The sequence below is a fragment of the Cinclus cinclus genome, chromosome 3 (genome assembly GCF_963662255.1).
Source record: "Cinclus cinclus chromosome 3, bCinCin1.1, whole genome shotgun sequence".
Classification (NCBI taxonomy): Eukaryota; Metazoa; Chordata; class Aves; order Passeriformes; family Cinclidae; genus Cinclus; species Cinclus cinclus.
The window spans coordinates 8935281-8960049 of NC_085048.1; the positions used below are offsets into that span (position 1 = coordinate 8935281).

Sequence of the window (24769 nt, forward strand, 5' to 3'; positions counted from 1 at the left end):
TGAAAATCCCTGATTTTTTGCAGGAAATGTCTATGAAATGGCATACTTTAGTTAATGTCATTAGAAAAAATCCTGATTACAAGAAAGATGCCTCCCTTATTGGAAAATACAAGCCATCATACATCAATGGTTACCATTTGGCTGATCTGATGTTACGAGTTACATGATCTCAGCGCACCCTGGGAAATGTAATCCAGCTATTAAATCCAAGAGAGAAAGGGTATGAAGAAATAGGAGACTTTAAAGATAACTGCCATGATGTATGGTAAAATAGTAACATTGCAGGGTCATAGAAATTACTGCTTAGCTAAGCCAAAATTCGATTTTTGATTCAACAAACTAAGTAAAAATATTTAAATATGTGAATGTCAAAACATTTCAATTAAATCAGATATATGAAAATTAAATTTACTGAACAAAATGTTCTTAAATATTTCCATAGTCATTTTTTTTTACTGCAGTTAGCTTTGATAAATATGAATAGAGAAAGAATTCAAACTACTAGAATTCCTCATGACATAAACCCTGTCTTTTTTGCCAGTACACATAACCCTAAAAAGATTGCATTTAATCAAGTTTATTTTCTCCATAGGTTTATCTTCTTCAATAAGATAAAATTTATCATCTCATTTTCATATTTCTGCTGTTATTAGCAAACAGAAATTGAATCTAAAAATACGAAAACAAAGAAGTATACAGAGCTTACTTTCAACATAGGCAGGATCTGTTTTACCTGAATATTCTAAGTCAAAACAAATTATTCTTTAAAAGCATATGACAAACTTTGCTCCAAAGAAAAAGAAAAAAACTTTAAATCTCCTGCCAGTGGGTTCACAGTATTTTCATTTTCTCAAGTACTCATATTCTTGAGATTCTCAACATCTATACTAAAGCACAGTGCAGTGATAATTTCTTCCGTCTCTAATTTATTCATTGTAATCACTTGTTTAGATGTGGTACATTTATTTGAATACATTGTTAGAGTCTCTAGCTGCGTGATTTTGCTCTTAAAGCTCTGCTTAAGGAAAAGACCAGTGAACTGGAAGAGTGGCTTATCTCCAGCTCAGTCTTCAGATAAGGCTGGGGGCAGCATGCCAGTGTTTGAGGGACCGCGTCCTACCGCAGTCCTTTGATCTGCCCTCTCAGCAGAGGCAGAGCTTGGGGACGCGCTCCAGTGTCAGCAGAGACACAAGAGTTGTAGATGTGTTACAAACACTGGATGCACCTGAGAATAATCACATAGGAATTAGAGCTTCTCCCCTAAAAGGTGGCAGGACCAGAAGCACAACTTAAGTGCATCTACACCAATGCACGCAGCATGGACGTCAAACGGGAAGAGCTGGAAGCGGTTGTGCAGCAGGGATTCTGTGATACAGTGCCCATCATGGCAACACAGTGGGATGACTTGAGTTACGGAACCACCATAGTGGAGGGCTCTAAACTCTTCAGAAGGGACAGGCAAGGAAGAGAGGCAGTTGGATAGCCCTTTGTTTTAGGAGTGTTTGGATTCAGCATGAAATCATAGAGTTCACAAAATGATAGTTTTCAGTTCTCAGAGGAGGAATGATGGGAGATAGCAGGAATGCTCACTGAGTCATTGTCAATCATTTATGAACAGACCTGACTAACTGGAGAATCCCCAGTTTACTAGAGGTTAGCTTGATGATCTTAGAGGTTTTTCCAACCTAAATATTTCTGTGACTATCAGTAACCAAAGCAGGGCATGGCATGGAGCGCAGTGAGGATCTGGGACTCTCACCTTTGCACCTTTGGCAATTTGCTCTGAGCTTTCTAAACTGTTTGACTCAGCTTCTTGCTACAGACTATATAAATGGAGGTCCAAGTCAGAAGGCTCACTCTCCCTCTGAGGCAGCAGGGAAGACTTGAAGAGGGAAGACAAAAGAGGAAAAGAAAGAGCAGCAAGAGGGACCGGGGCTCACCATGGGCCCTGTGCAGCTCTTGCTGCTCTCCCTGCTGCTCAGCAGTGGTGTTCTCGCACGTAAGTACTCTCTTTTATGTCAGTGCTCTTTACAGCTTTGAGTCCATTAAAATAGCAATATTGGAAAAAAAATCAAAAGGACCATGGGTTATAGAAGTTAGAAAGGTTCAGCATGACAAAGATACAATTCCTTCCCTTCATAGGAATGAGTAGTCATAGGATGATCCCAATGTAGAAAAGTCATGAATGTTGCCTGGTGGCTTTTGAAGCGATTTAATGTATTTTGCAACTTGTAAGTCATTGACTATTTTTCTGTAGCATTGTCTTTTTAAACCCTCATGGAGCTACTGTAGCTTGGAGATACCATGCAGACTTGGCCCAGCTGTTGCTAACCTGTTTTGCAGCAAATGTGAAGAGAGAGAGCAGTAAAGCAAATTATATTTGGCAGGCAATTTAAATGCATTTTTGTATTGAAGGGACACAGTCATCAGTAAAAGAAGTAGGCCAGTAAAAGGTTTTTTTCCTAAGATCAGAAAAGACCACTGAGATCAATACGATGCTATGGATTGTGAGCTATCCTTTCTCCCCAAGAAGTGGCTTTTCAGAATACAGCTCTATAATGTTACCTAAGGCTTCAGGGAACTTAAGGAGAAAAGTGAATCTAGAGGTAATTATGCAGGTCTGGTTTTATATAAAGATCTATTTCATCATTGTTGAACTAATCTATTGATCTATTCATCTTTGTTTAAATAATATTCTGTTCCTCACTGATATTACACAAATGTATTGCTATACAATGCACCTTGTTTTTAATTGTTATTAATTGTATTATTAATTTTATTTTAATAGCAATAGTGGTATTTCTGATGTTATTGTTGTTACTGTGACTAATGTTACAGTCTATTTCTATAGAGTTCTCTGCTTAGAATTTCCAGAATGAAAACTAGGAAAATGTGCAGAGAACATTGTGAAAAATGATGGCCTTCATGTGTGATATCCCAAAGAATGACATAGCATCCAATAAATGCAAAAAATTAGTAGATTATGTTTAATTTAGTTTAATTGTATTTTATTGTATTTAAATAGAGTCATATGGAACATATCTAAGACTGATTGGAGCAAATGGTTCTTCTTAACTTGAATAGGCTTCCAACCAGCATTCTTTTCCTCCAAGGAATGTGCTCTCAATATCCAGAAAAGATTTATTGGCAGAGAATTTTAGTATTAACCTTTAAAATTGTCCTTTTTTAAACATACAAAAAACAGAATATAGCCATTCATTCATTTTGCAGTATTTTTGTGTGGTCAGATAGACTAAAATTTAAAAGTAAAATATGTTATATGGTACATTTAATCTCATTTTACAAACTTTTTTGTAAACAGCTTTTCCAGCTTTCAATGTTGTTTGTTTGGGTTTTTTACAGAAGAAGAATCACCTGAAAGTGGAAATCCAGGATGTTCAAGTAAGTGATTTCTTGCATTTCCTTTTGTTATCTTATGTCACTATTTTAACTGAATACATCTTTCAAACCTACTATTCCTAATCTTTTCTTCTGAAATAACTTTAATGAAAGTGATGGTGATATTCTTGAGTCCTTCGTGCCATTTATTTTAAGGATGAAATTATCCATTAGGCTTGGTTCAAATACTTTTAAAACTTCCATAACATTGGACAAGCTGAGGTTAACTTTCTGAACTTTCTTAAGGTTCCCATTAAGAAACTACTTTCCATTGGGTTTGTAGGTTTGTTGTTTGGTTGAGTTTTTAAAATTTATTTCTCAACTGTTAGATGCAAATTCCTTAATCTAGAAATCCCTGGTTACCAAATGTGAAGCTTTAACAGTGAGGTTATGTACACTACACTTAAGTGTGGACTGAATCTCACATTTTAATTACCCTTCACAGCTGCTGCTAAGCCCACAGGATTGCATTTAGCTGTCTAACTAAATACCTGTAGAATAAATCATCAGCTCTGTCAGCAAGGACAGCAATTCCTTTTAAAAAGCCAAGAGTCAGGAAATGCTGACTTTATGCACTCTCTTCCTAATGAACTCTGACTGGCCCTGACTTCTCAGTTAGATACATAATGTTCCACCACCGGGTCAAAGTACCCAATGAGTTTATTTGCTCTTAGTCTTCAGGGTTTTGGTTTTTTTCCTGTGTTGGGTGCTTTAGCACCATCTCCAGGCAATTTGGTTTACTTCAGAGGCCTGAACCACCTCATAGACTCCTGGGCTTCATTGCCAATTTCTTGTTCATTTTTTTGATACAGTTACTTCTTTGTTATTTGTATTTCTAAGATTAGTATTTCTCTGTTGTATTTTCATAGATTTCTGTTTAAAAGTAGGATATGAAGCAGTAATTTTCACTTTAGCAATGTAAATACCGGTGTTGCAATTTTTTCTGAGCACAGTTATAGACCAGGATAGCCAAAAGTGATAGGGTAGTGATGAATATTTTAATAGAAGCTAATTTTAGGGTTAAATAGATAATTTAATTAATTTTTCAAATTTTGCTAAGATGCTGATTACTGTATGACAGTTAGTTATTATTGCAACAATTCTGTTCAGCAATTACATGAAAATAATCTCAGCTAAAACATCATTAAAGTATATAAAGCTTATAAAAGTAATAGTGAAGTGAGGAAATAAGAGATTTATAGTGCTAATTTGTTTTACTCCCTCTGTATGAAATGGTGTGACATGAAGAGCAATGTTAACATTGCCATTGGCTTCTGACATGACAAAGATTTCATAAAAGAAGTGTAAGCTGCATTCCTGCAGGCATTGGCAGGAAAAGTCATACAAATTTGGGGGTGGAAATTTGGGTTTACACGAGGATTACCTGTCCTTGTTTTTTTTTTTTTAATTAAAGTAGATCAGGACTGTATATGGTCACAAATGAGCACAGAGGAGCAATTTAGGAAATTGCTTTTCATTCAGGACCACGACAGAATCAGTTCCAGTGAGTTGTTCAGATTAAACTGAAGGAACACTAATTTCTGTTTCAGATTGATCTAAACTGCTCCAACACAGACACTTCAAATGCCTGATCATCATCTTTAGTTTAAAACAATGCCTGCAGTTTCAGTGGGAGTGAATTGTGATTGAGGATATTGTTTGGTTTATGTTACTCATTCCAGACACCAAAGGAATATCTTATATCCCTATATTTGACACAAAAACTATCTTTTTTCTTTATACTTCTGTTACTACATTCATTCCTGCTTGCAGGGTTTAAAATTACAGATGATTGGGTCTGAGGGCAGCAGGCGGGAGTTAAATACAGGTGAAATTCATTATTTTGAGGAAGTCTATTAGGTTGTAGGGCTTCCTTTGATAGAAACACCTCTGGAAAAACTCCCTCCTGCGATAGTTTTAGTCACAATTTAATGCTTTTCCCTTGTTTTGGATGTCCTTCATGTAACTAAATCTTATGTCTATTAAAAATCATCTGCCCTAGTAAAATTTTCTGATCTTATAATTGAATTAGAGTAAATCATTTTTCACATAGTCTGAGGCAGAAAGATCCTCCAAAAATACAGGTGAAATTGTATTGAGGAGAGGTAGTTTTAGTGTTCTGTTTATTTCTATGGGTTTTGCTTCCAGTCATGTGACTGGTAAAGCAGCTCCTTGTACTTGCATTATGATGGAAAAATCTGAGCTGAAAGGAATCTTCTTATTGCCAATTTGAAAATTACAATTTGATTGGCTCAATTTAAAAACCATAGGACAATTTTTAAAACAGTTTCACACATCATGTTTTCTCCTGTTTTTCTCATTTGCTTTTTGCCCATGATTTGCAGGAGAGGTGGGGTCACACTTTCAGATCCCATCTGAGTAGTGAACCCCAAAACTTATGCTGCTCCCACAAGTTTTGTCCTATGCTTCAGAAAGTATCCAACTTACATGAATGCATCACTTCTCTGTCTGAAAGATATTCTGTAAAATGAAATAGTGGAAGCATGGATCTTCAGGCTTCCTTTTTCTGGCATTCATTTTAGTTATGCAACACTAAGCACGTCCTGTAAGGATTACATATGTATATCCTACCCAGGTCATAAAACCACTCTCATTTTCCCATTTGCAGAGGATGCAACCCGATTTAAACCCCTCAGAAAATATGTTTATTCATATGAAGCAGAGACATCCAGTGGGGTCACAGGAACAGCAGATTCTCGAAGCGGTTCAAAGATCACTTGCAAGGTAGGCAAAGAGGAGGAAATACACTCAGCTGGGGACTGTGTACTTAACAGTGTGGGAGCTGGCAGCTGGGGAGCATCCTTCAGTGAATTTCCAAACAAGATCATCCTTTCGAAGGGCGCGTATTGAGAACCATGAAGTTTATGCCCTCCCTGTTCTAGGCAGAGGGCAGTGAGGATGGCAGAAGTCCTTCTTACTTTGTGCCCATGCATTTTAATCCCAGTCTGGCTGTACTTGTACATGATAAAAGGGGCAATACCTGGGACTTCAGTTTTCCTTAGCTCCCAGGCTCAGCCTACCAATGTTAATCAAGCATTCTAGAAGTTGAATTAAAATGACTCATTGATGCCATGAAGATCACATGAGAGCCTGCAGATGGTAACTCAAGACAATACCAGGCCTGTAGGAGTAAAAGGTCCTATAGGCCATTTAACTACCCAGTCACCTTATCTTGCCCAAAACTTTCTCAACATGATGTCGGTTTTGAGGATTTTTTTCCTGAAATGGAGTAACTGGAGAATTTTTTTTTTTTATTTTTACACATACTGCTCTGATAGAGTCTAAACACATTGATCAGTGTAATGACTAAAGTTTTCATACTGTTCTAATACTCAAAATTCCCAGAAACTAAGTTGCTCATTTAGTATGAGCCATGCTATTAGCCAGGCAAATACTTGTCCTCTTATCTCCTCTGGAGTTGCCTTAAGCTCTTTAGAGCACTTTGGACTCTTTCCCAACAGCTGGTGGCACGGTGATTCCGACACTTTACAAAACCTAAGGAATTTTCAAAGCAGTAGCAGGGTGATCCTGGAAATGTGATAATAATATATAGAATAACATATAATATTTGTGTTTTCAGGTTGAGCTGGAGGTACCCCAGCTATGCCGCTTCATCCTGAGGACAATGCACTGCTCCCTGAGGGAGACATTTGGTGTTGACACCGAGGGAAGGGCTATTCTGAAAAAGTCCAAGAACTCTGATGACTTTGCAAGTGCCATGTCCAAGTAAGCAGTATCAATTATCATCAATACTTGGGACCTTACCATGGAACAGGCTGCAGTGTAAACAGTCCACCCTGATTATGTTTTTCTAGGCATGGAACACATTCTATGATAACATGATAGATTTATAAGCTGGTTCCACAGCAAAACACTCCCTGATACACTTTAGGGTTAACATAGCTTTCAATTGCCAATAGGGAAGGGAATTTTACATATGTTTTCACCTGGAATGATTCTTTCATTTCTGTCACCTACATCGGAAAGTTGTTGGGTAGTGCCCTGAAAGATTAGTGCAAATGTAATTATTGTTCCTTCTTGTAAGCACATTCTCAAATGGCTGCACTCAGCCCATTTAAGATAATTTTCCTTTGCTAAAAGACTATGAAAGGCATTTGAGACTTAGGTCCAGATTTCCAATCCCAAGCTCTAACAGCCTGTGTAGCTAATATTTTCCTTACTTATCTGCTTTTGTAACTAATTTCTTCTACTCCCTTCACCCAGCTAGTCTCTAGGGCTTGTCAGTGCATACTTTAGTCATGCACCTTCATGCTTCTTTCAGTGCCGCAGTAGTCATCTTGTATCACAAGCTCTAGATCTCAAACCAACTAATGATAGTGTTAAAATATGTTCAGAAAACAATTAAGGTTTTATTTAAAGACTCCAACTAGTAGAGAATCCTTCCCATCATTTCATAGCCTATTGCAGTAGTTAATAATTACCTCATTCTAAAAGTTTGTCTTCTCTCTGAATTTATGCAATTCCAACTTTCAGCCATTGCTCTTGGTATTTGCTTGACCTTAGATGATGTAATCTGGCAAAATCAAAATGTCCTTGGTTAGAATTTTCCTGCTTTACAAGTAAGACTTTCTGTTAGTAAGCAGTGAATAGTAAATAATGATAGACCAAGATAAACATGATGCTTTATCCTAGCCCAGCAGGTTATTGATAACGTTTTTCACTGTGTGGCTTTAATATGATTTCATACTAATGTTGTTTTTCTGGGGGGCAGGAATGAGCTAAAATTCAGCATTCAGGATGGAACAAAAGTCAAGCTGTATCCAGAGAAGGAAGAGCCTCTGAATGTACTGAATCTTAAGAGAGGTATCATCTCAGCTCTCCTTGTGCCAACAGAAACGGTGGAAAACATGAAAACAATTCCAATGGTAGGCCTTTAAAAAGCATTCATTTTACTGTGTTAACCAGTGGAAAATAGATCACCTAGACAGAGTTATTCCTGAACATTATTTTCAAAAGGCCTGGATATTCAGATCAGAAAGAGTGCCTTTCAAGTAGATCAGAAAATGTCTGACAGCATGAGCAAAGGCACTGACTTCTTTCTTCTTTCCAGGATACCGTGTACGGAAAGTGTGACAGTGAAATTGAATTCAAATCCAGAAAAGGGAATGTTGCAGAAGATATTTCAATCACCAGATATCTAAAAGGCTGTGACAACTTCAGTCCCAACAGATACCATGTCAGCCCTATTTCCATTGTAAAAGGACTAGTAAGTATGCCATTAAAAATTATATAATGTAACATTTTTCACACCAGCACTTGAAATCATAAACAACCACTACCATGACTATGTTTTTGGGGTTTTTTTGAAAAGATTCTTTTTCTGCAGCCTTCCATTAGATCGGACTGCATTACTGTTGGTTGTCAATAGAAAAAACAGATGCAGAACAAGAGTGTAATCACCTTTCATGTTCTTCTCTATTTTATAGAAGAGCTTTTCATATATGGAGCTAGTACTATTGATTATTCAATAACCTATCAGACCATAGCCAAACTTTTAATTTTGTAGGTCAAAATTTTCAAAATTCCAATTTTATCTAGAACATGTAGTCCTCCAAAACTCTCAAGTGTATGTGAGGTCCAGGAGGAGAGGGCTCTAGATGCCCTGAAGTAAGTGGTTTGACAAAATGTTCAGCCTACCTGTTAATCCACAATGATCAGCTACAGTTGCTTGCATTAATAGTGTCAGATTTCTTTCTGATATGATGGCACCTATGCTTTTGGGTGTTTCAACTAAAAAAAAAAAAGTGTTCCATATAATGCTGAAAACACATTTTATAATTTCTGCCACTTCTACAGCTTTCTGTAGAAGTCTTTAAAATTTGTGTAATGAGACTGAAATTAAAGAGAACAGCACAGTTTTTACAAGGGGACTGAGCTATTCCAAAAATTACAAATTGGTTTTATGAAGGAGCCTTTGTTGTAGGCAGCAGGGGATCAATCATGAAGTAACTAGTAACCCAAACACCTCAATAGGGCCTGAGGGAACATTTCAGTAGGATTTTTGCCTGAGAAGAGACTTAAGTCCAAAGATTGTTACTAGAACAATTTTGTCTTTGTGCAAGAATTACTCCAGTTATGCACCTTCATTTCCAATATATAACTGTTAATCTTACAGTAAAACTGTGTCAGCCTTTAAAATTAGGATTGTTTCCTATTCTACTCAGTAAGCTGACTGCCTAACTATTTATTTCACAGAACAGCCCATTATCGAGCCTTCTGAAGAGCACTCAGTTCTGTCATTACAATATTGATGCAAAGAAAAGGCACATAAGAGATGCTGTCTGCAGTGAAAAACACCTGTTTTTGCCTTCCTCATACAAGTGGGTTGCTCACTATTTATCATTATCCTTGATTTATAAAGATCCTTTTTAAATGATGATGTACTGTGTTCTGCACTGACTTCATCCCTAAATAGACATTTTGTTTTTAAGAGGGCAGGAGGCCTGTCAAGACCTCGTAAAGGCACTTGGACTTAACTAAAATATTGAATTTTTCTTGCTTGCTTTCCTAGAAATCGTTATGGCATCATGACAGAGGTCAACCAGACTCTGAAGCTTGAAGATACCCCAAAGATCACTAACAAAAATTTTGATGGAGGTATAGCTGCAGTTCTCAATATTATAAATACAGAGACAAAATATAGATACAGGGACAGATTTTTATTCTGATTTTTTTATAGTGAATTAATTAAAGATGAGGGGACCAAATAAATTTATCATTTTAAATAAAATTTTATCAACTTAGTAAGGAAAAGTTTGAGTATAAAATGGGAAAACCTGAGAAGTTTATAAGCATCACTAATTTTAAATAATCTTTGCATTTGCATTTTAATTTTAAAATTATTCTTTATAATTAAAGATGTAAAATCTTCTGGAAAATTAATTTTAATCTTATTGGAAATTAGTTTAATGAACCCTTTTCAGCTACCCATAATTTTTTATGCATTTTTTAGCTCCAGTGCCAAATGTAAACAATCCATTATTACTATATATTTTGTTCTGAAACATACTCTTCTGACCTGCAGTCAAAAATATTTCTTATATATTTATTAAAAGTTGAAAAAGCAAACTATGCTAATATGAGAGGTGCTAAGGAATAATCTTCATGAAAATATAAAAGAATGTATGCAAATATTCAACTTTTGGGACAATTATATTAAATTCCATGCCATTAGTTTTGTAAATTGTTCAGCTTTTAAACTTCAACAGTTATCATATGAAATAATGAACAGACTTTATATTTATACTGAATGTATGACAGAAGGTAATAATTGACATAGCTCCCTGAAAAAGACATAAAGAATGCAATTTTTTCCAATTTCTAGATGCACTGGAAGGGAAGGGACTTGCACTGGAAAGTACAGATGCCAAACTACTCAGGCAGGGTGATGCTGTTCTGAAAACCCTGCAGGAAATGCAGAAACTTACAGCCTCCCAGGAGAACCAGCAGAGAGCAAGAATCTTCTACAGATTTGTTTCTGGGTTGAGAAGTTTACATAACAGCACTCTTGGCTCTCTTGTTCCAAAGATGATGGAAACCTCAAGGTATGTTTCAGCAGTTCACAGTGCAAGAACACCACCCATCAATGCCTTGGTAAAACCACGCTATTGTTGATGATTTGCTGCAAATGGTTTTAAATTAGAGAAGTAGTATATTTAAAGAGTGACTTTCAGAAAGATAAGTATTATTAGAACTATAAAGAGAGGGAAATATGGAAGGGAGTGTCAAGACAACTGTGTGTGCCTTACACAATCCTTTGGATGAGTTTTTATAGCCAAATATCTTTCATGCAGCTTTGCTCAAGGACAACGGCTGTAATTCCAAACTCCCAAGTGTGACTTAGAGCAGAGAACACAGTTTTGAGTGAGAGACTTCAGCAGACATGGAAGAGTGCTGTTATTTGGTCTGACCCTCCACTGACTCCACTCCACACCTTTACTCTTTTGTCCAAGCTGGATTTGAGCCAGTTTACATCTACTTTATGTCCTTCGACTATAAAAGAACTAGAGGCTCAGTCTGAGTCAATATATAAGATGATAACACTTAAAGTTGTGGAAAAGTCTCTTGTGAAGGAAAAAATATATATGACCATGTAAAGATCCTATAGTTAATACTTACTTGTTCTAATTTAAATGGGTTATTAATATAACTTGTAAAACCAAGAATCTTCTTTTTTGGTAAGAAACTGCCACACAAAAGCTTACATCATTTATATTAAAACACCTTAATAAACCTGCCATATATTTGTTTCAGACCGTCAATATGCAGTTATAACTACAAGCAGGGAATTAATTAATAAAATTCATCTCTTCTCCTTTCAGTTCTATTACTGTCCAGGGACTGGCCCAGTGTGGGACTCCAGAGTGCTACAGTGCAATCCTGCAAATCCTGAGAACTGGAAACGTGAATCCACTCATGGCAGACCTGGTCACATACACCCTGGGACTGTTGCCTTCTCCAACTCCACAGAGAATACGGGAAATTCTTAACATGGCCCAGTATCAGCCAAGTAGAGCTTCATTTTATGGCTTAAGTCATTCTGTTACTAAGTAAGTAATGACAGTGTGCAATTGTACAGAATTAGAGTGCTTAGAGCACTTAGAATCTGAGAGTCTTCAGTTTTGGAGGATATTTTTATTTTCATGTATTTGGTCTTTAGGAATAAAATATGGACATTCCCAATTTCCTCTTCTGTTTCTAATGTGTTTATCTATTTCTTTAGGTTCCACAATGAGAAAAAGATTGTGACAGAGGAAATAGCAGATGTTGCAGACTTCATGGTATCACTGCTTGGCACTGATTGTTCTGGGGAAGATGAACTCACATACCTCACACTTCGGGTACTTTGATTTCCTTCTATCCTTATGCAGGCTATTATTATAGTACTTATATTATATTATATTATATTATATTATATTATATTATATTATATTATATTATACCATGTTATATTATATTATACTATGTTATATTATATTATACTATGTTATATTATATTATACTATGTTATATTATACTATATTATATTATTATATTGTATTATATTGTACTATATTATACTATATTATATTATCACATATCACATTATCACATATTATATTACATTATATTACATTACATTACATTACATTACATTACATTATCACATATTATCACATATATTACTTTGCTTCTCTTGGTGGAGAGGAAGTTTTAATCATCTTTCTATGTTTTCATCACTGTCAGGCTATTGGAAATATGGGTGCAGTAATGGAGAAAGTTAAACCCAGTGTGAAATCTTCTCTGAAGACATGTATCAGAAATGAAGCTGCATCACTTTCAGTTCAGAAAGCAGCTATCCAGGCATTCAGGAAAATGACAATTACTGAAGAGGTAAATTGGTCACAAGAACCAGAATAAACTGTTCTTAGTTCACCTGGACTGTTCACAGGAGTTACTGAGTATTCAAAGCTATTCCCATTATTTCAATTCAGCTATCTCCCTTTTAGCTGTCTCAAGAACCCCTTTAGTAAGTTTCCATACACATAGCTGGGAAGCCTCCTGACTTAGTGGGTGTTGCTCTTTTGAGATGCATTTTCTTTTGATAGATAGTCTCAATTTAAATGGGAAGTTCGGATCTGTTCCTTTTAGTGTCTTAAATGGAGTTCTGCTTATTTAAAGGTAGCGTTAAAATTAATGAATTACTCCAGACTTAATGTGTTTAGCTAAGAAAAAGTCATGTCCCTATTTTATACTGGCATTTAGTTTCAGTATTAAAAAATTCCTTCCCTAAAATAAATATTCTTGTTTTCAGACAAGGCTTAAAACGTCTGGGGGACTGGAAACACCTGAAACTTATATCCTCAGATTCAGCTTAATACATTTAAAGTTTTTAATTCTTACTTAGTTTTAAACTAGGTTTTTAATTTTTATGCAGCAGTCGATTTTGATCAGCTTCTTTCCCTAAATTGAATTATCTTTTTTTCCAAATGTTTACAATTTGTCTGCGTATATAATTCCCATGGATCAAAAATCTTAATTCTTAAATAAAAATGTAACCTGTATGTACAAGATGATAAAAATAAAGGACCTTTTTTAAAAAAAAAGGCAAACCAAAAAAAGATAAGGGAAAAAGAAGAGAGGAAGAAACACAAACAATTCTGTGATCCTCTAATTCTTTGAAAATCAGTTCCAATAAAGCCATAACTTCAATGATGATTTCTAGCAAAAGAAAGTTTAGCAAAATAACTTCAAAGAAGTTGTTGTGATTAGCTCTGGAAATATGGTACAAAAATAGGTATGCAGTCACTAAAGACTTGGACTACATGATCGTCATGAATCCCTTCCAATTAAGAATATTTTATAATTATTTCACCCTATATATTCCCAAAAGGGTTTTATAATATCATCCATGAGCCAGTTCATCAATGCAAATCTTTCTCTATACAGGATCGTTCAGCACTTCTCAAAACATTCCAAGAATTGGATGCACCCACAGACAAACGTCTAGCATCCTATCTCCTAGTGATGAAAAATCCTTCCCCAAGTGATCTCACCAAAATTTTGAGAGTCCTCACAAAGGAGAAGAGCGAGCAAGTGAAAAGCTTTGTTGCCTCACACATTGCCAACATCCTGGACTCCAAGGAGCTGGGCATTGAAGAGTAAGTGAAATTTTCGTGTATCTTGGTCTCATTGGAAGAAAAAAACTTTTGACCGTAGTCGCAGTAGTAGTTATCTTGCATTGGAGTTTTTGATTGGTTTTTCTGTTTATTTGAACAAGCACATCAGCTGAGTAAACTGGCTTTGTCAGAACAGTGCCAGATTATAGTCTTTCCCTTAAATCTTATGTTTACTGTTAAATATGTGCAGAGAGCTATCCATTAGCAATCAGCACAGCTGTATGAATGTCTGCAAGTGGCATAAAAATTCCCTTAACTAAGGCTAAATGAGTGTTTGGAATATATACTAATCATATTTTAATTGCTATCCTCTTCCCTAGTCTAAAAAGCCGAGTTGAAGAAGCTCTGAAAGGAAATCAGCTCCCAGCAGCCAAAGATTTCAGAAAATTCTCACAAAATTACCAGATTTCAGAAAGAGTTTCTGTACCTGGAGTTGACCCTATCTCTGCCAAAGTAGAAGGAAATGTGATATTTGATCCAAGCAGCTATATTCCTAAAGAGACCATGCTGAAAACCACCCTGCATGCCTATGGATTCGACCCAAGTGATGTCTTTGAGGTACAACAATTATGAAAAACATTTGCTAGTATTCAGATGTTTTCTTTTTCATTTCTGTTTTCTTATAACAACTTTCTTTGAATAATGTATTTTTTTACAAGCCTTGGGAGTAATCTAAAGATCACTGTGACTACAAGGGGACTTTGATTTGGTCTCAATGAGCTATAGAGCAAGCCATCCATTATGTGATGTCGCTTGCCACTGACTAGATGGACGACCCTGTTGAAGTTATTAAAGGGCTCAGGGTAGAATGAACCCATCTGTAACAAACTGACTTTGTGCTAATGAATCATTACTGGCACACTGAAGTGCTCATAGTAGATTTTAAGTGATATACGACCTAGGTTTTTTGTTGAACCTCACCACAGAGATAAAATGAATTATAAAATATCATGTTCCATACCTTCCCTTGAGAGTTATGGGCTTCTAGGATACACTTTAAATGCATTTTTTGCTCCCCAGAAGGTCTGTTTGTTGTAAAGTTCCAAAGAAAAGGGGGTAACTGTCTCAGTTATACATTGTCCTTTCTGTTCATTTCAGCTTGGCTTGGATGGAAAGGGATTTGAACCAACACTGGAAGCGTTGTTTGGAGAGAAGGGATTTTTCCCAGACACTGCAACCAAGGCCTTGTACTGGGTTGATGGCAAAGTGCCAGAGCAGGTTTCCAAGGCACTTTTTGACTATTTTGGTTACTCACAGGATGGCAGGCAGGATCAGGTACAGCTTGAAAACATTCTCTGTGCAGCAAAGCATTCCTATTTTTACACAGAAATTACAGCACTTACTGCTTTGCTCTATACATTCCTTCTCTCCTTCTCCTCTCTGGTGAGATAAACAGAAATCCTTAATGTTATTTAACAACATGTTTTCTTAACTGTATTTGTAGGGGTCTTTTTCCTGGAGAGAAATATCTTAAGTGCATGTGCAGAATAGCTGACATTCACTATGTACCTATTCTATGTATGTGACCTTACATACTTATAAATTTGTTTTATTGCTTTCTGACTGGATTTTCAGGAGATCATGAAAGGAATAATACTTAATGTTGAAAAACTGATAAAAGAATTAGGCAGCAAAGAAGCTCCAGAAGGAAGAGCATATCTAAGGATCCTGGGAGAAGAACTTGGATACATGAAACTCAATGATTTTAAACTGCTGGGAAGCTTGGTTTTAAAGAGTGTTAAAACTCTTCAGACTGTTCCTGAAATGGTATGTTTCTGATGCAGCAATTTGCATTATCAACTTCTTTTTAACCAGATATTTTTAAAGACTTAGATTGTATTTAACTATTATGTAAAAATATTTGATACCAGCATGAAAATAAAATTATTTCAAATAAAATATCCAGGTCTATATTGAAGGACTCTGAGAGATCTATGAAGACTCCTCAGTAATCAAGTGAAGTCATCCTGGAGGATTGGTGAAGGGAAGGAAAAAGGGAAAGTTCAGATCATATTGTATTATCAAGATATCTACGGGAACAATTCCCAAAACTTTAGTATTGGCTATTTAGTTACATGACTAAATTTTAAATTATGGAAATATGCATTAATATTAAAAAAAGCATCCTTGTCACATTAAAAAGAAAATATGTAGCACATTTGAGGAATATTTGGTAATATCCTTCTTTCATTGAAGTAAAACAATTCTTTGCCATTGAATTTGGGGAAACCAGAATATTACGTGTTATCTAAACCAGTTTACCTCTCTGTGTGTATGTTAAGGTAGATAACCTATATGTATCAAGGCTGGTAAAAGATCTGGTGTTCATTTAAAGTTCAGATTTTGCTGACAGTCTTTCATATATTTTTTTAAGCAATGAATCTATGGAAATTAGGTTCTCTACTCCATATGAAATTAACTTTTGGATTATAGAGTTGCAATCATTTCCTGATCAGTTTGAAAAGTACAAAATGTGCATATTCCAAAGTGTGGATTTGTTAGTGTTCATTTCCTTGTTTGATTCACAGATCGCACAACTCATCTCGAAAGGTATTGACAGGGATCTGTTTGTCCACTACATATTCATGGACAATGAGTTTGAGCTGCCAACTGGAGCAGGTTTACAGCTGAAGTTTGCCTTGTCTGGAATAGCAACTCCTGGGGCAAAAGTAGCTGCAAAGTTTCACCAAAAAAGCGTAAGTCCCAATAGTTGTCTATATTTTTCTCCTCCTAATAATCTATATTTTCATTTATGGGTAAAACTGTAACACCAGGAGTATTTTAAAGATTGCAAAATGTTCTTGGTATTAAAAAACCCTGACTCATTACAGGTCTTTGTTTCATTTGTGGAAAACATTTAGATTAAATTAAGAAGTAATGCATATAATAAATTATTAATGAGATATAATAAAATTGATTAATTAAAAATATTTCAATCACTCATTCAAAAATAAAACATTTTGATATGTTTCTTTTTGTCCCCCTGTACTCAAATAGCTCTGGTATAAAAGGTACAGCATGTGAATTTTCTTATCAAGCCAAAAAGTTAACTAAACCTTTTGTTGTGGCCAATTCAAAGTGAAAAAAATTGATTACCAGTTAAAAGAAATATTGAAAATTGAGTCAAGTAAAATATATTTTCACCTGAGAGAAAAATTTTAGCAAGGAAAAAAGCATATGACATAAAATTAGTTATCCACTTAAAATTAAAAAAAACCCAAATTCTATTCCTTTTTACAGTTCTAATAACTACCTTACTCTAATTTAGTCAATAATTTGTAAAAAATTCTTAGTAGTTTCAGTTCATCCAAACTTTTAATTTTTACCATATACAAGATCTAAATAAAAAACCAAGATCCTCAAATTTAGTGTTGTTGCCCTTTAGTTAGCTTTGGAATCTTTGCCAGCATTTTGCATTCTGTCCCGTCTTCCTTAACAGCCAAAGCAAAAGCTCAAAAATAAGCTGGTTTGTGTTAAGAGAAATTCAAATCTTGTATCCATTTCTTTTTTGTCAAACAGTTTGATCATTGTCTTTGAAAACTGCTATTTTTTTCCTTGCAATGGAAAACTGGCTCTTTTCTTCAAATTTAAAAATACATGCAGGTAGCTCCATGTATAAGATCTTTCCTGAAGCGTGAGTATTTTTACATTAAAGTAGGTAGGGATCCTTGGGGGTATCATCTTGCTGGCTTTTTATATTAAAGTCACCAATTATATGGGCCATTTGATTATGTGATTTGGGAATCAGATTACTTGAATATCAGAGTCAATTTTATAAAACTTACCTTTGTATTATCAGGAGTTGTATGGGGTTTTTTTGTATAATCAGCAAGAAGTGTATTGAGCAAATAAATACCCCATTTTGTTTTTATTAAATAGATGCTGGCAGATCTCATTGCTAAACCTTCAGTAGCAGTTGAATTTGTGACACACCTGGGAATAAACATCCCTGAATTTGCTGGAAGTGGTGTGGAGATGAATTCTAATATATTCCATGAATCTGGAGTTGAAGCACATGTTAGTGTAAAGGCTGGACAATTGAAATTCAGCATTCCTGCTCCGAAGGTTCCAGTAAAACTCCTCAGTATCAGGTAATGAGAACTGAATGAGAACTTTCAAGGCTGTGTTCTTCCTTCTCTTGTTAATTATTGTGGTGTAATTGAAAGGCTAGGGCAGGCATGGAAAAATTCTCAGTTCAGAAAAATTCCAGACGCTGTAAAACTGGAGTAACTTCTTTTGTAAGACAAGTAAATATGCCAGATAGGTGATGACTTGGAGTCATGGTTTACAGATTATTTGTCACTATTTTTAAAATTTTATAGAGGACTCTTAAAATTTCCATTGTTTTCTTTCACAAAAAAAATTATAACAGCAATATGAATTTTAAATTGAATTTAAATGAGCTACTTACATTAATTTCAGGGAGAGAAAATGTCTCAATATATCAAATTATAATTACCAGTATTGATAACTACATCATTCAAAGACAGATGTTATTTCAGTTAGCCCCTACATTAATAATCGAGTTTTATTCAGAAGTAACTGTGCTAATAGGACATCCGAGCACCTGTCCTGGGAATAAATGACTGACTTTTCTTTTCCAGCAATACGCTGCATTTGGTGTCTCCAGCCAAAACTGAAGAAATTCCAACTTTGATGGAGAATCAAACAACTTCAGCTTCTTGCAAGCCTTTCATTCCTGGTCTAAATTTCTGCACCAAAGTACTGTACTCTAATTCCACTGACACCGAAGCAGTTCCATATTTTCCCTTGACTGGTGAATCCAGGTAAGTCATGTCAACTTAAACTATTTATTTTGTGCTAACTACCTTTCCTCTTACTCTCCAGTAGTCTCTCACATTGAGATTACCTTTAAAAATCTTTCAAAACTTACTGGCAGCAGCAGCTCAGAAATAGAACTGTTGCAAACTGTATGATTTCTTCTGTTTGTGGTCACGGACCAAAAAGTTATTCACAGGGCATTTGTTTACTCCTGTAGATTTGAGGTTGAATTAGTGTCCACAGGCGAAGTAAAGGAATATTCTGCAAGTGCAAACTATGAGCTGCAGAGAGAGGGAAATGACCAGATAGACACCTTAAAATTTGCTGTCCAGGCAGAAGGTAAGAGTCAAAAAAACTTGTGTGGTTTTGCTCTGTTTTGAACTGACATTTACCAGAAAAGACATTTTAATTAACAGCATTCTTAACACAATGAAAGATAGAATACCATTTTCACACCCAATCAGGCCAGCAATTTAAGCACATTTCCTTTCAAGTATGCAATCCCAGTGCAATATTTTCGTGATGAGAGGCTGATTTTGTATTTTGCATGTTTTTAATAAAAGTGTGATATTGGTGAATGGAAGCAGGGAAGAGGAGATGTTCAGGGGGGTCTATATAAGCAAGAGAAAAATATATTTCTTATGAAACATCTGTGGGATGATCTGTGGGATCATTAAAATAACAAAAGTATTGATGGCTTGGTGGGTCAGCTCATCATGTCTTTAGAAGATGAGAAGAAAAAAGATGACCCAGTTGCTAATCAGACTCATCAAAAGTTGTGTTAGATCTTTAGTGGGATATAATTTTCAGCTGATACTTTTTTGTTCTCCTTTTAAGAAAACTACAAGCAGATTCCATTGTTGTGAATAATCAAAGCACATTATATTTTCTAGGTGTAAACCAGCATGAGGCCACACTGACCTTCAGGTACAACAGAGGCAAAAAGATTTTGACCAGTGATATCCAGATTCCAGATGTTGATGTTGACTTTGGTACAAACTTCAGAATTACTGATGAATCCATTTCTGGGAAGAAAGCATACACCTTTGTCTTAGACATCAACAACAAGAAGATTACAGAAGTTACTCTTTCTGGCCAGATAAGGTAACCCAGGAAAACATTTAGCATTTAACAGTTACCTTTGAAAAGTTTTATTTGATGTAAAATAGTGGGAAAATTTTATCTCGTTTTGGAGAAATTTCTTAAATACAGAGACAAAGTTACCATTGAAACCCCATTTTTAAAACTTTAAAATATTTTATTTGTAATACATCAAATGCATACATATAATACCTTGATTGATCTTTCCTACTTTGATGTTTGTGCACGCATGACTACAAGAATGCATTGTACTGCTGTTATTGCAGGTGTGATAATACAAGGATATAAACAAGGCAAGGTTTGTTCAGAGAGGTATTATGTTTTACTGGATATGCTTGGCTCTAAAAGCAGTTATTACATCTCCCCATGAAGAAATCTAATGGCACTCAGTAAGAAACAAAACCAAAAATAACTGAGAGCTTCCTGTAAAAATTCCCACGCTTCTCAATGAGAATATTTCCGGGAACACCTACAGGGGAGCTAACAAAAATGTTCAGCCTGCCAGGGTTTCTAAAATTGTCTGCCTCACAAGCCCATACTGAAATGGGCTGATCACATTCTTTAATAAACCTCAATCTTCCATGGAATTCTGTGATCCTGATGGTGCCCCAGGGAGTCTTTGTCTTTGCTGTTCATGTAGAATTGCCTCTGATATCAGTGGGAGCTTTGGATAGATGTCAGGGACCTCAATTCCCTTTCATTTGCACTAACATAACATTAAAAGTTTGCTCGCGTTGATAAAGTAACGGAGATATAAAACAAATGTGAATAAAGGAAAATTGAGCCCAGTGGCATAATATATTTTGCCAAGTGTTTTGTTTCTATTTGATTCATAGCCACAGTCTGTATCCTGAGTAGAGAATTCAGCTTGAGTAAGGCATTTAGAATTTTGTTCAGTTACAGCTTTACCAGGACAGGTAGATATTTCTATCTTTTTCACTCCTATGAAAGTAACACAGACTCATTACTGTGTGTATCTGCACAGTATCATTACATAGTGTACTACAGATTTTCCAAAGTATCTAGCAGAAGCTGAAAATATTCATTGAATTAAAAGTGTTTACAAGTTTGATCAAATATAATTTTTATAACACCTATTATGCCTTTGCTATAAATTTAAGTGCTGAAATTGCTCCTGAAGAAATACAATTAAATATTTTTATTCACATTCATTTTTTCCTTTCATAGATATGCTGGAGTGGAAGAGGCAATGTTAAGAGGCATCCTTTCTTTTCCTCGCCTGGAAACCGAACTTAGAAGTGAAGCCTTGATTAATTATTCACCAAACAAAGCATATCTTCAGATCAGCTCAGCTGCAACAGTTCATGGAAACTCAATTTCAAAAAGAGTTCTTCTCAGATATGGTAGGGGCATAAATGTGATCCATATACACAACCTGTAAATCTAAGCATTTTTTTTTGCATTCGTTCGTATCTCTCAAAACAAGAGAATTACTAATTTTACCCTTTTCTTTTAAATTAATGATTTTTAGATGCTGAGAAAGTTGAGCTAGAGTGGAATTCAGGCGCCAGTGCTGTTGTGAAAAAACTGTCTTCTGCCTTCCCAGTTGACTTTTCAGACTACCCAAAAACCCTAGAGAAGCATGCCAACAAACTCCTGGATCAGAAAGTGGCTCACACAGACATGACACTGCGACATATTGTGTCACAATTCATCGTGGTATGGTTTTCAACCTGCAGTAGATATTACAGCTCCAGTACATAGTCCTGAGGAATTCTTGCCTCTCCCATGAAAGCCAAAATAAGAACTACTTGTAAAATCACTCAGATTCAATTAGCTGTTTATTTCCAGCTTTGATAGAATGAGTCACTTTAGCAGATACCAGATTTGGTAATAGCAGATACTAGACCCCAGTATTTGGGTAGTTCAAATAACTTTCAGATAACTTCACTGGGAAGTCCTAAGACTTTTATTTACTTTGAAAAACATTTCTCCTCATTGCAGGCAACCAACACCTGGCTGCAAAAGACATCAAAAGATGTCCCTTATTCCCAGGCTCTGCAAGACAAACTAAGTGCACTGCAGGAATTGAGCATTCAGAAACTTAACCTGCCTGTTATCACCATTCCTGAAGAACTATTCCTGAAAAGGTAGGGAATGAAATTGGGATATAGTGAAACAGGAAACTGAAAATAGATATTGGTTCACATTTTAGTGTTATTTTATTTTACTTTGGTTTTATAAAACAACATGGAATTGCTGTAAACATTAGCATAAAACTGGAATCATAACAAAGAATTTTAAGGTCAGAGAAATGATATTATATGGAGGAATTCATACACATATTTAATACAGATTTGACTTCATTTAGTATGTGAATAAATCCCAAAGTATTGTATTATATTACAAGGCATACTGAATAAAAATACAACGTTCAACAGTCTTCAAGCCACAGAACTACTGAAGCCATGTTTCTTATAGATTTGTGTCCTACATCCCTGCAGACACTTTGGCCATAACCCTCATAGCTCCTACATTTTCCTGTGCAGTCCTGTTCTTCCCATTCCCCTACACATACTGGTTAACCTCCACCAGTACAGCACCTGACCTCCTCACATGCTCAGAGGGAAGTTGTACATGGGTGGATTGGGTGCTTGCACTAGTTTGGTTCCATCTCTGCTACCTAATAGAATTTTGCAGGATAGGTCATTACCCTTCTGTCACATTTCATAGAAATGAAATACTGAAATGAATGCAAAGGACAACAGAGGCTAGTGTAAGACTGGATTCCAAAATCAAATGGAGAAGAGTCTTGAATTTTGTATCTCTTAGATCTGTTTTTCCATGTATTATCTTTTATTCTGCTAACATGGTATTGTGCATTAATGGCACACATCTCTATTTCTGCCATATTGCCACTCCTGAGCTAAGTATAAGCAAGGAAGAAAGTGCTTTTTCTACTAGATTGTTACCATCTGTGATGATGATGATGTTGATAATAATAATAATAATGTTTTCTTACTGCTCTTTTGTGTAGCTTTTTAAATATTTCGATGTAAAGAAACAAATTCCAGAAGTGTTTGCTTAATTTTTATCTTCGGGTGTAGCTCTAAATATAAAAATTCAAGATTATGCAATATGAAAGACCAGTTAGGGCAACAAAAATGTATCTTTGCCAGCTTATTGTTCATTCAGAAATTAAGGCCAAGTTTCCTTCTGCTTTGTCTTTTCGTAACTACACTTTTTTGACCAATGATCCATTTTCCAGTCCTAGTTCCTGGTCACACACTTAGATTTTTATTTCCTGCTATTCAGAATAAAAAAAATGCTGAATATTTGGATGAAACTTTTTAAATGCTTACAAAGAGAAAGATAGATAAATCCTTAATTTTAGATTTTTACCATGTCTAACACTAATATGATTTCATGGATTTCTATAAGAATATATCACTTTTTAAAAATATATAATTGCCTTTTTCTGGTACTCAGCATCCCACAAGTGTGCCAGTGATTTTGGGGGATTTTTTTAACTTTACCTGCAAGTCCTTTTGTTTATGAAATGAGAAGATAAAACATTGAAACAATTCCCTGATACCAAAAGTACTTTTGATAGAATGAATGAGTCCTTGAAAACGTTGATATTAATGTTTGATCATTACATTTCTCTCTAAAATGAAAGTCATTGATATAAGTGTGTAAGTAAGCTCAGTATCATGGACAGAGGAGGAAATAATTAAAACTCCTGTTTTATGAACTTAATTTCTAACACAGTTATCTTTATTTTCCAGTGAAGGCCGGGTCAGATACAACTTAAATAAAAACAGTTTTGTGATTGATATTCCTCTACCATTTGCGGGAAGATCATCCGATGAGATATGGGTGCCAAAGACTGTTAAAACACCTCCCCTGGTAATGGAGTCCATGGGAATAAGTGTGCCATCTCAGGAGTACAGAATCCCAACCTTTACCGTTCCAAAGTCCTATCCTTTCCGTATGCCTTTGCTGGGCAAGTTAGAGGTCTCTGCTAGTGTGTACAGCAACTTTTACAACTGGACAGGCGCGTACACTGTGACTAACAGCACCACAGAGAGAGTGACCAGCATAAAAGCGACCTACAACACAAATGCTGATTCAGATTTTGAGCTGCTTGCCTACAGTGTGAAAGGTAAGAATGTTTGCTAATACTGCAGTGTTTGCAAGCTTACTTTAATTGTTTTACATCCCTTATATCAGGTATAATACATTAATTTGCCTGCACTTATTTAAAGACAGGTGTTGCGCGATCTTGAATAACTTTCTCTTTGATTTTATAGCTATTATGTGTGTTTATTCAGGTACTGAAGCTGAAGTCAGTTTAATTCAGTAAAGACTTTTAGAGTCCATATTTTCCTGGGTATTCCTTACTGAAGAAAATATCCTTCAAAACTGAAAGCATAATTCTACAAACACTTGTGCAGCTGATAAGTGAACTGTTTTCAAAATCAGGTGTGCAAGTGTATGCGTAGGTATGCCCACAATTTGTTTCTCAATCTGTTAATATGTGTATATATGTATATAAAATTGTCTTATTTTCTTTTTTTATGTCCATATATTGCCATAATATTGTATTTTTAAGTTAGTTCCCCTAAAATTGCCGTTTGGGTTCTGAAACTGCAGAAGGACAACCTGACTTCATTTTGTCCTAAACTCCTCACCATGACAGAGGCATGATAAAGAAAACACTAAAATCTAGGAATATTAGATATTGGCTACTCTTGAGTCCATTCTCTTAGTTTGAGTTTAAATAATGACATAATTTTATGTCATTTCACATTATTGTATTTAGT

At 35.5% G+C, this 24769-nt stretch overlaps 1 protein-coding gene across 1 annotated transcript in view; it reads left to right on the top strand.

Annotated features, from left to right (window-relative positions):
- Positions 1–1941: 1941 nt before the first annotated feature.
- The window catches only part of APOB (apolipoprotein B), a 35076-nt gene continuing 12248 nt past the window's right edge, over positions 1942–24769 (top strand). The window contains 25 exon segments of the mRNA XM_062488442.1: positions 1942–1999; positions 3364–3402; positions 6029–6144; positions 7001–7146; positions 8153–8306; positions 8492–8647; positions 9637–9761; positions 9953–10038; positions 10766–10985; positions 11763–11990; positions 12164–12281; positions 12667–12813; positions 13870–14081; positions 14420–14657; positions 15198–15374; positions 15675–15866; positions 16628–16795; positions 17979–18190; positions 18704–18886; positions 19099–19220; positions 19775–19985; positions 21171–21346; positions 21475–21662; positions 21948–22093; positions 23732–24108. Of these exon segments, the coding sequence (XP_062344426.1) occupies positions 1942–1999; positions 3364–3402; positions 6029–6144; positions 7001–7146; positions 8153–8306; positions 8492–8647; positions 9637–9761; positions 9953–10038; positions 10766–10985; positions 11763–11990; positions 12164–12281; positions 12667–12813; positions 13870–14081; positions 14420–14657; positions 15198–15374; positions 15675–15866; positions 16628–16795; positions 17979–18190; positions 18704–18886; positions 19099–19220; positions 19775–19985; positions 21171–21346; positions 21475–21662; positions 21948–22093; positions 23732–24108 (4195 nt within the window).